General features: G+C 47.0%; 1 protein-coding gene across 7 annotated transcripts in view; it reads right to left on the reverse strand.

The window, feature by feature from the left end:
• The window catches only part of DLEC1 (DLEC1 cilia and flagella associated protein), a 57,278-nt gene that overhangs the window by 25,327 nt on the left and 18,706 nt on the right, over positions 1 to 13,245 (reverse strand). For all 7 annotated transcript variants that reach the window (XM_019727618.2, XM_019727615.2, XM_019727616.2 and 4 more), the window contains exons 6-12: positions 12,818 to 12,896; positions 6,843 to 6,930; positions 5,979 to 6,152; positions 5,160 to 5,296; positions 3,903 to 3,995; positions 1,222 to 1,312; positions 407 to 569 (exon numbers count right to left, since the gene is read on the reverse strand). In XM_019727618.2, the coding sequence (XP_019583177.2) occupies positions 407 to 569; positions 1,222 to 1,312; positions 3,903 to 3,995; positions 5,160 to 5,296; positions 5,979 to 6,152; positions 6,843 to 6,930; positions 12,818 to 12,896 (825 nt within the window). The remainder of the gene's footprint in view (positions 1 to 406; positions 570 to 1,221; positions 1,313 to 3,902; positions 3,996 to 5,159; positions 5,297 to 5,978; positions 6,153 to 6,842; positions 6,931 to 12,817; positions 12,897 to 13,245) is intronic.

Raw genomic sequence — 13,245 nt, forward strand, 5'->3', positions numbered from 1 at the left:
AGGGCAGGAACTCGCTGGGAACACTGTTCCTGGCTAAGGCTGGGCTAGCATGCTCTAGAACAGCGCCGTCCCATATAATTTGCTGCAGTGATGGAAATCGTAAATATCTGTGCTGTCCAATATGATGGCCACTAGCTACATGTGTGGCTTCTGAGTACTTAAAATGTGGCTGGTGCCACTGAGGAAGTGAGTTTTTAATTTTATTTAATTTTTATTGATTTCAGTTGAAATAGCCACATGTGGCTATTGGCTACCAACATGAACAGTGCAAATCTGGATCCTTCCATTCTGTACCCAGACTCCTCCCTGGCCCTTGGAAGAAACCTGCTGCTTCACTGGGAACTTAGGGCCAGGTGAGGAAGGAGAAGGGGTGTGTGTTGGGGGCTACTGCACAGGGGTCACTCACGTAGCATTTCTAATAATCAGCTGTCTCCTAGCTGTGGACTGAAGGTTTTCAGGCTCAAAGCGTATGAAGTGCTGGGCTGTTAAATCTGTGAGCTCTCCAGGCTCTGGCTGACTTTTTTCACCAGAAACGTAGATCAGCTCCAAAGCAACCAGCTGCCCGATTCCTAACAAAATAGGGGCGTGAAGTGTCACTAGGGCTGAAATCAGGATCTGTAGCCAAAGGCTGTCACAGGACCCATGCCACCATCCACATGCAACTGGCCTTCACCATGACCCAGGGAAATGCACAGGAGAAGAGGGGTCCATTGACACAGAGATTCACGTCCCCACAGCTTCAGACCAAAAAGAGGTGATTTTGATAACCTAGCACATAGCAGCCAGTCAATTAATACCTGCTGAATGAAATTGGATAAAAGAAAGGGAGGGAGGGAGGGAGGCGGCAGGCACATCTTAGGGAAATTCAGCAGGACACTCCTTCTAACCCTACAGAAACCTAGGGGTGCCTCTGGTTGTTTATGTGTGAGTCACTGGCAGTTCCCCAAAGAAGATCAAGGTGAGTTTCAAAGTGAAGCAATGAAAGATGTCACCCCAGGTTTCCATCTATCTCTGCTTAGAAGGCTCCTTGGGACTGTCCTGAAGACCACACTGGCTTGGGTCTCCAAGGTCTGACCAGAGCAAGAGGCCCCACACTAGATCCTGGCGCACGGAGGCTGCAGCATCCCTCCCGTGTGCCCTGTGACACAGAGTAGGCACAGCTGTGCCACTGCCAATGACAGTGCAGCAGCTTCTGGAGCCCGGGGACCCACTCCAGCCCACCTGAAGTCACCAGCTCCTTTATCTGGCAGTTGTCACACACGATGACGAAGGTCTGCTCTGCCTGCCCAAGGCTTGTTGGGAGGAACAAGACCTGGGGGAGAGAAGGTTGCCCTGATACCTCCCATGAAGAGGCTTCCGCCCCCACCTTCCAGCCTCTTCTTCTCAGACACCCCCACCCCCCACCGCCCTCCTCTTTCTGCTCTGCTCCCTGCCACCTCCCCACCTCCTACGGAAGGTGAGGGAGTTCAGCCACACTCCACCCCAGAGCAATGCAGGGAGCATGTTGAAAGGATATGAAGAGAAAGCTCAGAGACTGACATATAAATGACAACATGTTTAACCTCATTCACAATAAAAGAAATGTAAATGAAAACCACCTAGAAGAACAAGTTTTCACTGTTTATCCTGGCAAAGAGCACAAAGTTAGCTATCATCAACGCTATGATATGATATCTTGCTTTTCTTCAAAATAATCTGCAGGGGCAGGGTAGGGATTGGTTGGAAGGGATGGAAGGGTGTAGATGCCGTAAAATTAGCCAAGAGTCGATAAATGTTGGAGCTGGGTAATGAGTACATGGGTGATGGCTAAACTGTTCTATTTTCGTATAGGTTAAAAAATGTCCAAGATAACAGTTAAAAAAAAAAAAAGAAACGTTTGACAAGATACAGTATCGGCAAGTGTGTGAGGAAACAGGCACCCTCACAGGTTGTTGTCAGAAGTATAACTGGTCCAGTCCACACGGTGGGGATCTTGGTCACACGTATCTCAATTATGAGCAGAGACCCCTGAGTCAGCAGCTCTACTTCAAGGATTGTATCCAGCAGGCAGTCTCATACTTGGACAGACCAATGTATGTATAAGTTATTCGCGGAAATAGCCAGAGATCAGAAAACAAATCTTCATGTCCACCAGCAGGGTGTGGCTGAACTAAATGATGGTTCATTCGCCTGGTGGAATACTATGCAGCTATAAAAAATATGAGCATGACCTCTAGGATATCGCATTAAGTGGAAAACACATGGTACAGAACAGAGCATAGAGTGGGCAACAACTTGTGCGAAGGAGAAATGGAAACAAAGGAAAAACATGTGCATTGGCTGTAGGTATCACCTATCTCTGGAAGGGCTCTCAGAAAGTTGGTGAGATGGTGGCCTCTGGGCAGCTGAGGGACTTGGGTAAAAGGGAACATTGCACTGTTTATCTATTTGCATCTTCTGAATTTTTAAATGTGAACTTATATCTTATTTGGAAATATGAATACATTTTAAAACAAACAAAACCCCCAAACAATCAATAAACAAAATACATAAGGGGTGCAAAAGGGCCACACCTCCCTGACTATCTCACTGTTCCCCCATAGATTCCTCCTGCTGCTGCCCTCTTCTTTTCCTTGGGGATCATAGGAGGATGGGATGAGGGGGACATTCTAGCCTGGTCAGGGGTGACCAGCTCCAATTCCTTAAAGCCACAATAAGTCTCTGAGAAGGGCTGGGCTATGCCAAGAGAACCCAACCTACCCCTCAGCAGTAGACAGGACTGATAAAGCCTTATTATGCCTGAGTTGGCCCTGTCTCAACCCTGAGGGCCAGGTTCTTATGGGGGAATCAGATCAGCACAGCCAAGAACAAGCCAGCATCACCTCAGATCTCCAGAGCAAGACCTCATCAGGCACTTGAAACTGGAAAGAAGCTGATAAAGGAAGCCCTCTGTTACATCCTAGTAAAGGAGCTATAACAATGGTCCACAAGCTTTGCTGCATACCAGCATCGCCTGGAAAGCTTTCAAAATCCTGTGTCCAGGCCACACCCCAGACCAATGAACTCAGAAGCTCAGGGCAGGAGCCCAGACATCAGTGTGTTTGCAGATCTCTCAGGGGATTACAAAGTGCAGCTGAGTTTGAGAACCTATGGCCTTTGGCTCTCACTACCCACTGATGTGGTGCAGGTCAAACCCGCTGCCCCAGAAACCAGACAGCTTTTACTCTTGAACGTCAGTACCTCCCTCAGCAGGCTCGTGAGGAAAGCCACACGTGCACATGCCAGCCCCATGTACAGCCACATGACAGCATAGTCAGACTCAGGGGCCAGGGAGTCAAGGAGGGCAACAGGGACAGAAAGACGGCACCATTTTTCATGGCTTTTCTGAGGACCAGTGAGCAGCTGTGATGAGCCAAAGAGATGGCTGAAAGGGGCCAGCTGGGAAAAGAGAAGCCCACAGCCAGTGGGCCAGACTCTCAGAGCTTCTACAGAAGTTCAGAGTAAGGCCTAAGGGAGGTGAGCCTTGTGGACTATATAACTGAGGATAAAACAAGAGAGAACAAAGCCACAGGCATCACCCCGGTCATCGCTGGGGGGAGGGGTGTCCAAGAGAGGCTGAAGAACCAAGGGAAGTTCCTGGAGGCAGCTTAGATGCTTGTGGAGACAACTCTCAGGCTCACGGTGTGGACAAGAGATGCTCAGGGATCATGATGGAAATGCTAGAGCTTTCTGCACTTGCTCTGTGAGAGAGGCTGTAAGACAGCCGAATGACATCTCCCCACAGAGCATGCTCCTACACTGAAACCACTAAGGCTGGGACCTGGGATGGAAGTGGAGAGTTGGGTCATGAAGCAAGTAGTTGAGGAAAGAGCCATGACCGGTCATAAGAAAGAGGAAATATATGCCAACATCTCATCACCTACCTCCATTAATATGGCCTGCCCTGGAGCCAGCTCAAACACGGAAGGCAGGATCCCAAAGGGAGGTTGCTCAACGAAGCCAATGGTTGCAACAGCCTTCAAGAAAAGCAGAAGAGACTGTAACATCCAGTGCTCAGGGTACAAACGTCTCCAAACATCCATTTTGCAATGTGCAGGATCTTACGGATCATCCAGTCCCCCATTAATGAACAAAGTGAGGCTCATTCGTTCCGGGTAGGAGGTACGAGGAATCCCACTGACAAGTGTTTCAGACACTGCGCAGGAGGCGTGAGAGAGGGCCGCACCCAGGATGTGGGCTCCCAAAGCACGGTCCTTGCCCTCCTGCAATTCCCTCTGGGGCTGGTTGCCAGCTTACCTATCCGCCTCCATACTGACCCCTGGCTGTAAGCTCCTGAGTCGTGAGGGCAGCTGCCGTCTGGTCAGCAGAGCTGCAGCCCAGGTGCCTACACAGGACACCGCTGAGCATGCCAGGGACACATACCCATGCCTACAGGACCCTGGCAGCTAACAGACATGAGTGAAATGTGTGTCTTTTGGAACACATGGTCCTCTGGACCTATTACTTGTTTTCCTGAGACACAGGCACAGAGAACCACCTCTACCGTAAGAATAACAACGGTGTGGGCACGCGAACCAGCGGTGTCAGCGTTCGGCTGCTGTGGGGGCTGCTGGGTGGGCGGACAGGAGAGATGGTGCATGGGCTCCGCTTCCTGCGCCAGCCAGCAGGGCCACCATGCATCCTGGCCCAAGGCTGCACATCTTCCTCCTCTTCCAGAGATTAGAATTGCAGATTTTGATGTGAAATCTCCCTATTTGTAAATGTTGGCTCAAAAAAAAACCACGTTTTTAAGCGCTGTGCCAAATAAACATGCCCGCAGAATTCAGCCAAAGAGCTGCCAGTCTGTGACCTCTGATATATTCAAACATTTGCTATAGTAACGACTGAATGAATGAATGAATGAACGCAGTGACACTGATCCAGGCCTTGAAGGATAAGGGAAGCGATATGACTCGCCCGGGGTCGTGCATGAATTAGTGGAATAACCAGAACTGCAGCGCTCGTTTCCATATACACTGAGTCTCATTGCCATTTGGGTTGTGGCAGTTGAATAGAGAGGTTCTAAAATTCTGTTTTCCGTGTGTTTCCAGCCAGAGACGTGCTCCAGCAAGTCCCTCGCAGGGGATTATTTCCTTTGTTGGAGCTGCTCTTTTTCCAGGTAGCAATTTATGATCACTCACCCTGAAACTTGGCGGCGGCCAGCTCTTTTTAGGCATAATGCAGAACCTGCCGACACTGAAGCCCACATTTTTGCACAGGAATCTGGTCACCTTCATTCCCCCAATGAGGCAGTAACCACAGTCCAACACTGGCGACACTGCAGCCACAGGAAAGGAGGGGCAAGAGAAACAACATGTCACTAACGCGTAGCTCTGACTAGGTCCTACTGTCATTGTTCTCTTGAGTGTCAGCCAGAGCTCAGAGCAGCTGTGGAAGGGCCCCCGAGCCCCTGCCTGGCACCCCAAGCAGTGCTACAGGACTGTATACACTTCTGGCTAGAGCAGCAGGAGTCCACACCCACTGTGGGCTCAGACCTTAGCCAGGGCCGCCTGGTATGGCCCTGGAGGGTGTGGTCAGAGTCCCAACTTCCAGCCTGTAAGAGGCTTGTAACTGCGGGAGCCCAGCCAAAGCCAGCTTTCCCGAAGAAGCCCACCCCTACAGCCAGAGGCCACATCCGCTGGGGGCTCCAAGAATTCCTTTCCCTGCCTCAGGGTGGCACAGGCCCACTCAGGGGTATCAATGAGCCAGAAAGCCTATGCCGGGGGGTTAGCTTGGCTGCTGGCCTCCTCCCCTGCTGTGGTAATTCAGAGTCAGCCTCCCCTGGGAAGCTGGACAATCGGGGCCTGACACTGTGGAAGGCTGTGCAGAAGGCCCCGCCTCAGGACCAAGAAGCCCCTGACAAGCTGTATGCTGCCACAAAGGGGCCCTGAGAGCATGCAGTTCTTATAGGCTCTTGCCAACCCTCACTGAATCCACGGGAAGGCAGAGCACACACTCACGTGTCAGCACTGGGGGCAGTCTCCGGGCCTGCAGGGGGATCAAAAGCGTGTGGGCTGACTGTGTCTCGACTAAAATAAAATCATCAAAATCCCCAAGGCAGTCCGGTAAAAACTGGACAACGTACTGGCAGGTCATTCCCGGAGCCACCATTCCACCTTTTCCTGGAAACATCCCTATATATGACAAAAGCGACAAATGAGGATGTGGGGACCAGGCAGCCAGCAGGGCTCAGGCTCCAGTGCTACAGAGGGCAGCCAGAGGGCACCGGTAGATCCCACCACAGGTGGGGCTGGCTCTATGAGTAAATGCCTTCTGGGCCAAAGCCACACTGATGGCAGAACCACATGGCATGGGATGAAGGCAGGCTGTGAGGGCAGAGACTCCAGGTAGAAACACCAGGGCCGGGGTGGGGAGTGATACGGTCCATCTGGGATAGTTAGGTGGGGCCATGCCTGGCTCTATGGCTTAGAATTTATTCTGTGGGCAGCAGAGAGCCTTTTGAGATTTCTGAGCTGGGGTGACACAATAAGAGTTGTTCTTGAGAAAAACACTGCGAGGTGAGAAGCCACTATAATGGTTTAAGTGAGGAATGAGGAGGGCTTGACTGAGGGCAGTGACAGCGTGAAGTGGGAGGAGATGGCAGGACCAGAACCTGGAGGGAGGTGATCTGAGAAAGGAGCTGTCAGGACGCAGAGACCTCACTGGAAGGAGGAGCAGGCAGGCTGCCAGCAGAGTGCGAGGGATCCCCAGGACGGCTGAGGGAAATGTGGACCTGGGCTCGGGACACAGACAGGGAAGCCAGTCAAGGGCCAGGAGGGCCAGGAACTGGGAGGCAGTGCAGACAATGGCCACGCGCAGCTCACCCAATCCCAGAGAGAAGTACGGAGTAGAAGGCGGGAGGACTCGCAGGCAGCGGCTGGTCGCGGTGGTGTTCTGCAGGGAGATCACCGTCTGTGCAAAGGCAAAGGTGAGCTCTTTTAGACAGCAGTAGGGCCGGATGAATGACATGAGGTCTGGGCGTTACTAAATAATATGGGAAGGGGATAGGGGCATAAATGCAATAAGCTTGGTCACACGCTGGTACTGCTAAGCTGGGTGACGGGCATGTGGAGATTCATTATGCTATCGCTCTGCTTTTGTTTCTTCTTGGGAAAAAAAAAGTACAAGGTGAACATGAAGGTGGGAACAGATCTGACCTGGTCTTTGTTCTGTTTAAAATAACAGCTACTGTTTACAGAGCATCTGCCACGTGCTCTGTTCAACCTCGCAATAACCAGGAAAGGTGGGAACTGTCTCTATTTTACACTGAAGAAACTCAAGTTCAAAGAGGCTCCGATGTGTGTATGGTGTCAGAAGGGTACTAGATTTATTGGGGTGGTCACTTCATAAGTTATATAAATGTCTAATCACTATATTGTACACCGGAAACTACTAACATTGTACATCTACTGGATTTGAAAAATAAAATTATTATCAAAGAGACTCTTTGGCTGGTGAATAACAGGGTTGAAATTTGAACCCAGGACGTCTAGGTCCCATCCCACCTCTTAACTTACTGTCTTTTTCCCCACATATCCATTTGGGCTACTTCCCATGAGTCCAGTTGAGGGGTGTTACGGGCACCGTATGCCAGGGTTTTAATTGGGTCTCTCTCCTTCACTCAACTCAGCCAGCCCCCATTAAACCCCGCCTTCTGTTCTCCCCGCCTCAGATGGGGAGGCCCCGAAGGGCAAGTCCTGGGACTCACAGAGCAGCCGGCACAGCACCTCACACAGAAGAGGAGCTCAATACATGTATACATCTTTGGCTTGTATTTTACAGTGAAATATTACACTGGCTCATTCATTCAGCAAGCACTTACTCAACCTTCACCAGGCACCAGGCGAGGTTCTGAAGGTTAAAGACCAGTAAGTTGCAGAGCATCTGTAAAGAGCTGACTGAACAGGAGGCATGAGAGAAGGCCTCACCCAGGAGGTGGGCTCCCAAAGCACGGACCTTGTCCTCCTGCAGTTCCCTCTGTGGCTTACGAATCTGCCTCCATCCCGACCCTGGATATAAGCTCCTGAGTTGTGAGGGCAGCTGCCATCTTGTCAGCAGAGCCGACAAAAATGTATAAATTATAACATGACGAAAGCCATGTATCCATCATCCAGCTTAAGAAAAAAAAATATTAAAAATATAAAGCCCTACCCTAGCCCCCCACCAGATAACAGCTACATACATTTGATGTCTTCATACTTTTATTCTTAGGCATGTATTCCTAAATCAATATTTACGTCTATTTTTGGCCTGCACCACATATTGAACCAATCCGTCAGTGAACCAGACCAAGTGTGGAGAGACCCGTATTACGGTTTTAATTTCCATTCCCTGTTACTGGTGATAATGAGCATCTTTTTGTACATTTATTTGCCATGTGGGTTTCCTCCTGTGTGAGTGGTCGGTTCACAGTCTGTCAGTATTGTGCCATTGTGTACTTGGTCTTTTTCTTATTAGTTTGTGGGAGTTCCTCATATATTCTGGGTCCTAATTCTTTATCAAGTCTATGTTATAAACATCTCCAAGTTTATAACTTATTTTTTGATGACAGTTTCTAAAATTTCAATATAAAATATATCAACTTTTATGGCTTGGGCTTCAGTTTCAAGAAATCTTTCTATATCGCCTATATTCTTAAATGTTTGTTTTTTTACCTTGAGGTCTTCGCTGGAAAGAGTATGAGTATGGAGTATTTTGTTTTGCGTATGGAGTGAGGTGGGGGTTATTTTCCATATGGCAAGGATACTACACTCAGTTTTGTCTTCACGTCTGCACATGTGCACAGAACAGGCCGACCAGGAGCTCGTGCTGTTCCCTTAGTCAGGCCGCTGTGCTCTCGGACACGGAGCTAGTTGCAGCCACTGCTATCATTACAGACCGAGGTGGTGTTCATGGGGGCAGCTGTTGCTCATGTCGGCCGAGGCACACCTCAGGAGAGCCTTGCTCCCAGCCACACAAGGCAAACCACTGACCAAAAAAAGGCAGGAGCCAGGAGTTTCCATGGCTTCTAGGGGCTGTCCCACAAGAGAAAACAGTTCCTTGCACTGAATGACGGTCAGCTTGATAATACATTCTCGTCTCCTTCCATCTCCTTTCCTCACTCCTCCCTGGAATTGTTAAAGGATAACATGCAACCTCACCACCTTGGGCTCTGCTTTGTGGGAAACCCTGGCTATGCCAGTGGGTATCAGAAGGGCCCTAAAGCAGCAGACCCGTAGGATGTGATCCTGGAGTTGGCTTTCTCACCAGTCTGGCGGCAATAAGAACCCTAGCTGGCGGGAGATAGGGTGTGATGGCCCCTGGTGTGCAGTGGCATCCAAGTTACACTAAGGCTCTCACCCACGGTCCACTGAAATGAGGTGCAGGTGGAGGTCGGGCATTAAAACACATGGTAGCCGTGGTGGATACAAGGTCTGGGGCAGTGATAATTATAAGGATTGCAGGGTGGGTTGGCTTTCCTTAATAGCACTGGAAGCTTTGGAGGAAAAAAATGATAGGCTCAGGGCAGTCAATTCAAGGCCCATTGTGAAGACATTCCTTGCGCTGCTGGGTTACACAAAATTTTCTCCTGATGTGTGCATGTGCGTATATTTCTTTTTGCTTGGTTTGGTTTGCTGGTTTTCATCGCGTATTTGTACACCTATGTTCTTTTCAAATATATACACGTATGATGTCTTCTAATTTACTAAGATATTGAAAGAAAACAAAAGAGAAACGATACGAAGCATGTGAACCCCCTTGCTTGTAAGGTACAGGTCTCTATTTGTATCACAAATTTTTAGCCTCCAGCACTCACAGCCTGTGTCCCATTCGGTTCCCATCTCAGGACAGAGAAATTCTCACACAGCTTCCACAGGCTGGGGCATGGAGTGCACCAATATTCTTCCACAAGACTGGCTTATGGTTTTCAGTTGTATAGTTCCTTATCTGGCTTTGGTGTCAAAGTAATACTAGGCTCAGTCTTAGTCCCTTCTGGTTGCTATACAAAATACCATAAACTTGGTGGCTTATGAACAACAGAAATGGATTGCTCACAGTTATGGAGGCTGGAAAGTCCAAGATCAAGGTACCAGCCTGATCATGTTTGGGGAGGGCCCTCTTCCTGATTCACAGCCAGAGCCTTCACACTGTGTCCTCAAGTCGTGGAAGGGGCAAGGGATCTCTCTTATCAAGGCAGTAACCCCATTTACGGAGGCTCCACTCTCATGACCCCAGCACTTGCCAAAGTCCTTACCTTCCAATACCATCATCTTGGAAGGTTAGGATTTCAGCATGTGAATTTGGGGGGATACAAACATTCACACCATAGCAGGCTCATTACCTAATAGTGAGGGTCCATTCATCTTTTTCTATTCTCCAAAACAGTTTATATACGATAGGAAATAGCTTGAATGTTTGGTGGTGTACACCTGGAAAATGATCTGGGCCTGGGGTTTCTCTTTGTAGAAGGTTTTGGGTTTTTTTCCCCTTCTTCTGCCTCCCCCCACCCTCACTACAGTTCAAGCCGTTGTTTCTCAGTCTAGTTTTGTAGGACAGCTCCCTGGCCCATGCTGGTATTATATTTAGTTATTTTCATCAAAATTGGACAACCACATGGTTTGAAGAGTGAAAGAGTTCTACAGGGCTTTGAAAATAGAAAACCTGTCCTCTTCCCCTGCACCCTCACCCTGTCCTTTCCCACTCCCCAAATGCAAACACTTTTTTCTCCTTAGCTGATTATTTTGGTATTCCATGTGTCCAAATAGTGTTTTATTGTGTGCGTTTGTTTGTTTTTCCTTAACTTCCGTAGGGGAGCATGTTTCCTAGGAGTTTCCTGAGACATGGTATACAGGACATACATTTTTAAAGACTTTGCCAATTTGAAATTTTTTTTTAAATCTTTAACTTCATAGTTTAGCTGAGTAAAGAACAGGTAGGTATACAGTCATACGGACAACAGATGCAAGGTGCATTTCCAAAAGACATCACTAGATATAATTCAATTTATGTCATAGACTGTGGTAGATTGCATTTCTCTTTTGGGGAGGCTGACTCTGGGGAAACCAGCCACTGTGCTCTGAAGAAGGGAAGAAAAGGGAAAGGAAGTCGGCTAATATGGAGAAGCCTTAGGGAGAGGCCCATGGGGAGAGGAATGGAGGCCTGGGCTAAAAGCCAGCGCCAACCACCCGACATGGGGGTGAATGAGACTTCAGATGCTTCTATCCCTGTCTTCTATCCCCCAGACATCACAGAGTACAGATACACTTTCTTTGCTGTGTCCTATTTGATTAGCAAGCAAATGGCTGTTTACACCACTAAGCCTTGGGGCAGTTTGTTACATGGTTATAAGTAACTGGAACGCTGACTATATTAAAGGAGACACCAATGAAAATTGCCCTTAAAACTATGCCTGAAAGGACCATTTCAAGAACTCTTTTTGTTTGCGTTTTTTCTATCAAATGATTTTAACCACAAACGCTGTTCTTAAGCTCCAGAACGTACTACATCTGGGATATATGCCTCCCACTAAGTAAATGCTTAGAATCTTGTAACTGGACATACAGTCACCGTGGAGATCTGATCCTGAGCCTCACTAAAAAGCCACTAAATGCAGAGATTTCCAGAAGTAGAACTTTATTCCAAGATTCTTCAAATGATTGTGGGAGAAAGGAGCTACCAGCATGGAATGGGAGGAGGCACTGTAGAATTAGACTGTAATTAGAAGTATCAGTGTGAAGTTACGATTTTAAATATTATGTACCTGTGTATGCATATGTGCATGTATAACGAGGGTGCCAAAAAATGTACACACATGACTTGTATTCTTCTTTTGTTACTGGTATATATTGAGTATTACAATTTTAATACAGTTTTTTCCTTTCCTAAAATGTGTATACATATTTTTGGCACCCTCTATATATGTATACTTACATATTTATGGTTGGACCTATGAAACTGCTATTTTCCCCCAGCTCTGTCTGATGAAAGGACCTAGAAGTGAGGATATCCCAAAAGCAAACAGCAGATTTAGTGCTTAGATCCTGGTTTCTAAATACCATTCTCTACTAAAAGGAACCAAGGCTTCTTAGAAACTGATTTCACAAGTGGAACAAAGAGAATACAAGATGAACCTGGGACATTTTGCAAGCCAGAATGTAAGGAAGTGCTCAAAAAAAAAAAAAAAAGAAAAAAAGAAAAAGAAAAAAAGCTAGGTCATGTCAAAAGAATAGACAAGATTACTTGTAAGGTTCCCACTGGACAAATACGGGATAATTTTCAAAAGCAAAATGAATACTAATTTTTAATGAAATAACTCATTTTAGACTAGACTAACATAATTTCATTACCTAGAATGATTCTAAATAGAAGTGGCCTTGAATATTGGCCAACAAAATGAATTCTATACAACAGCTAATAGATTTTACAGTACCTGAGAACATATTTTGAGAAAGATGAAACAATCAATTAATGTAGAGGAAAAAAACAACTACTTTACTATAATTGACCAAACTGATCTTTAAGATGTATTTTCTTGATTAAATCTACACTGACCAGAACATTGGATACGGTCCCAAACGTGTCTGATCTATTTACAATACTCCAGTGCCCCCATGTGCACAGGGACATACACGCACGAAGAAGTTGTGGGGGGAATAGATGAACCCACATTTGCAGACTGGAGGTCACTGTTGAAGCTGGGTGGTGGGTTCATTGATAGACTTTCCCTCATTTTCTGTATGGTTTTAGAATTCCATAATAAAGACTTTTAAAGAATAAAGAAGCAGATGGAGTAAGATCTATAAAGAAATAAGATTTCTACCTCATAAACTGATCCAATTTCATAATCTGTGAAAAACCCGACTGATGGCTCAGCGAGGAACACTGGTGTATCAGCGCAACTGTGGAAGGTCACGGAGGGGAGAAAGGCTGTTAGGTACGTCCATGCAATGAAATCCTACGTAGTGATTGATGCGTGTAAAATACATATACCCAAGCCACTACAGATATTCACAATATGTCATTTTTGGGGGCGGTTTTTTGTTGTTAAAGCAGGTTCTAAAATAATTTTATAGCATGATCACTGTGAAAATATTTGGAGCCACATATTTCATTTTCAGTGTGCACAGGACAAATTCTGAAAGCTTAAACGCCAATGTTAACTGGGTTTGTAATATAGGTGCTGCTCTTCTTTGAAATAGCAATCTTTTCTAATTTTTCTTAACAAAAGATATTATTTGTCTAATAAAG

This window comes from Rhinolophus sinicus, linkage group LG10 (assembly GCF_036562045.2).
Source record: "Rhinolophus sinicus isolate RSC01 linkage group LG10, ASM3656204v1, whole genome shotgun sequence".
In the NCBI taxonomy this organism is placed as follows: Eukaryota; Metazoa; Chordata; class Mammalia; order Chiroptera; family Rhinolophidae; genus Rhinolophus; species Rhinolophus sinicus.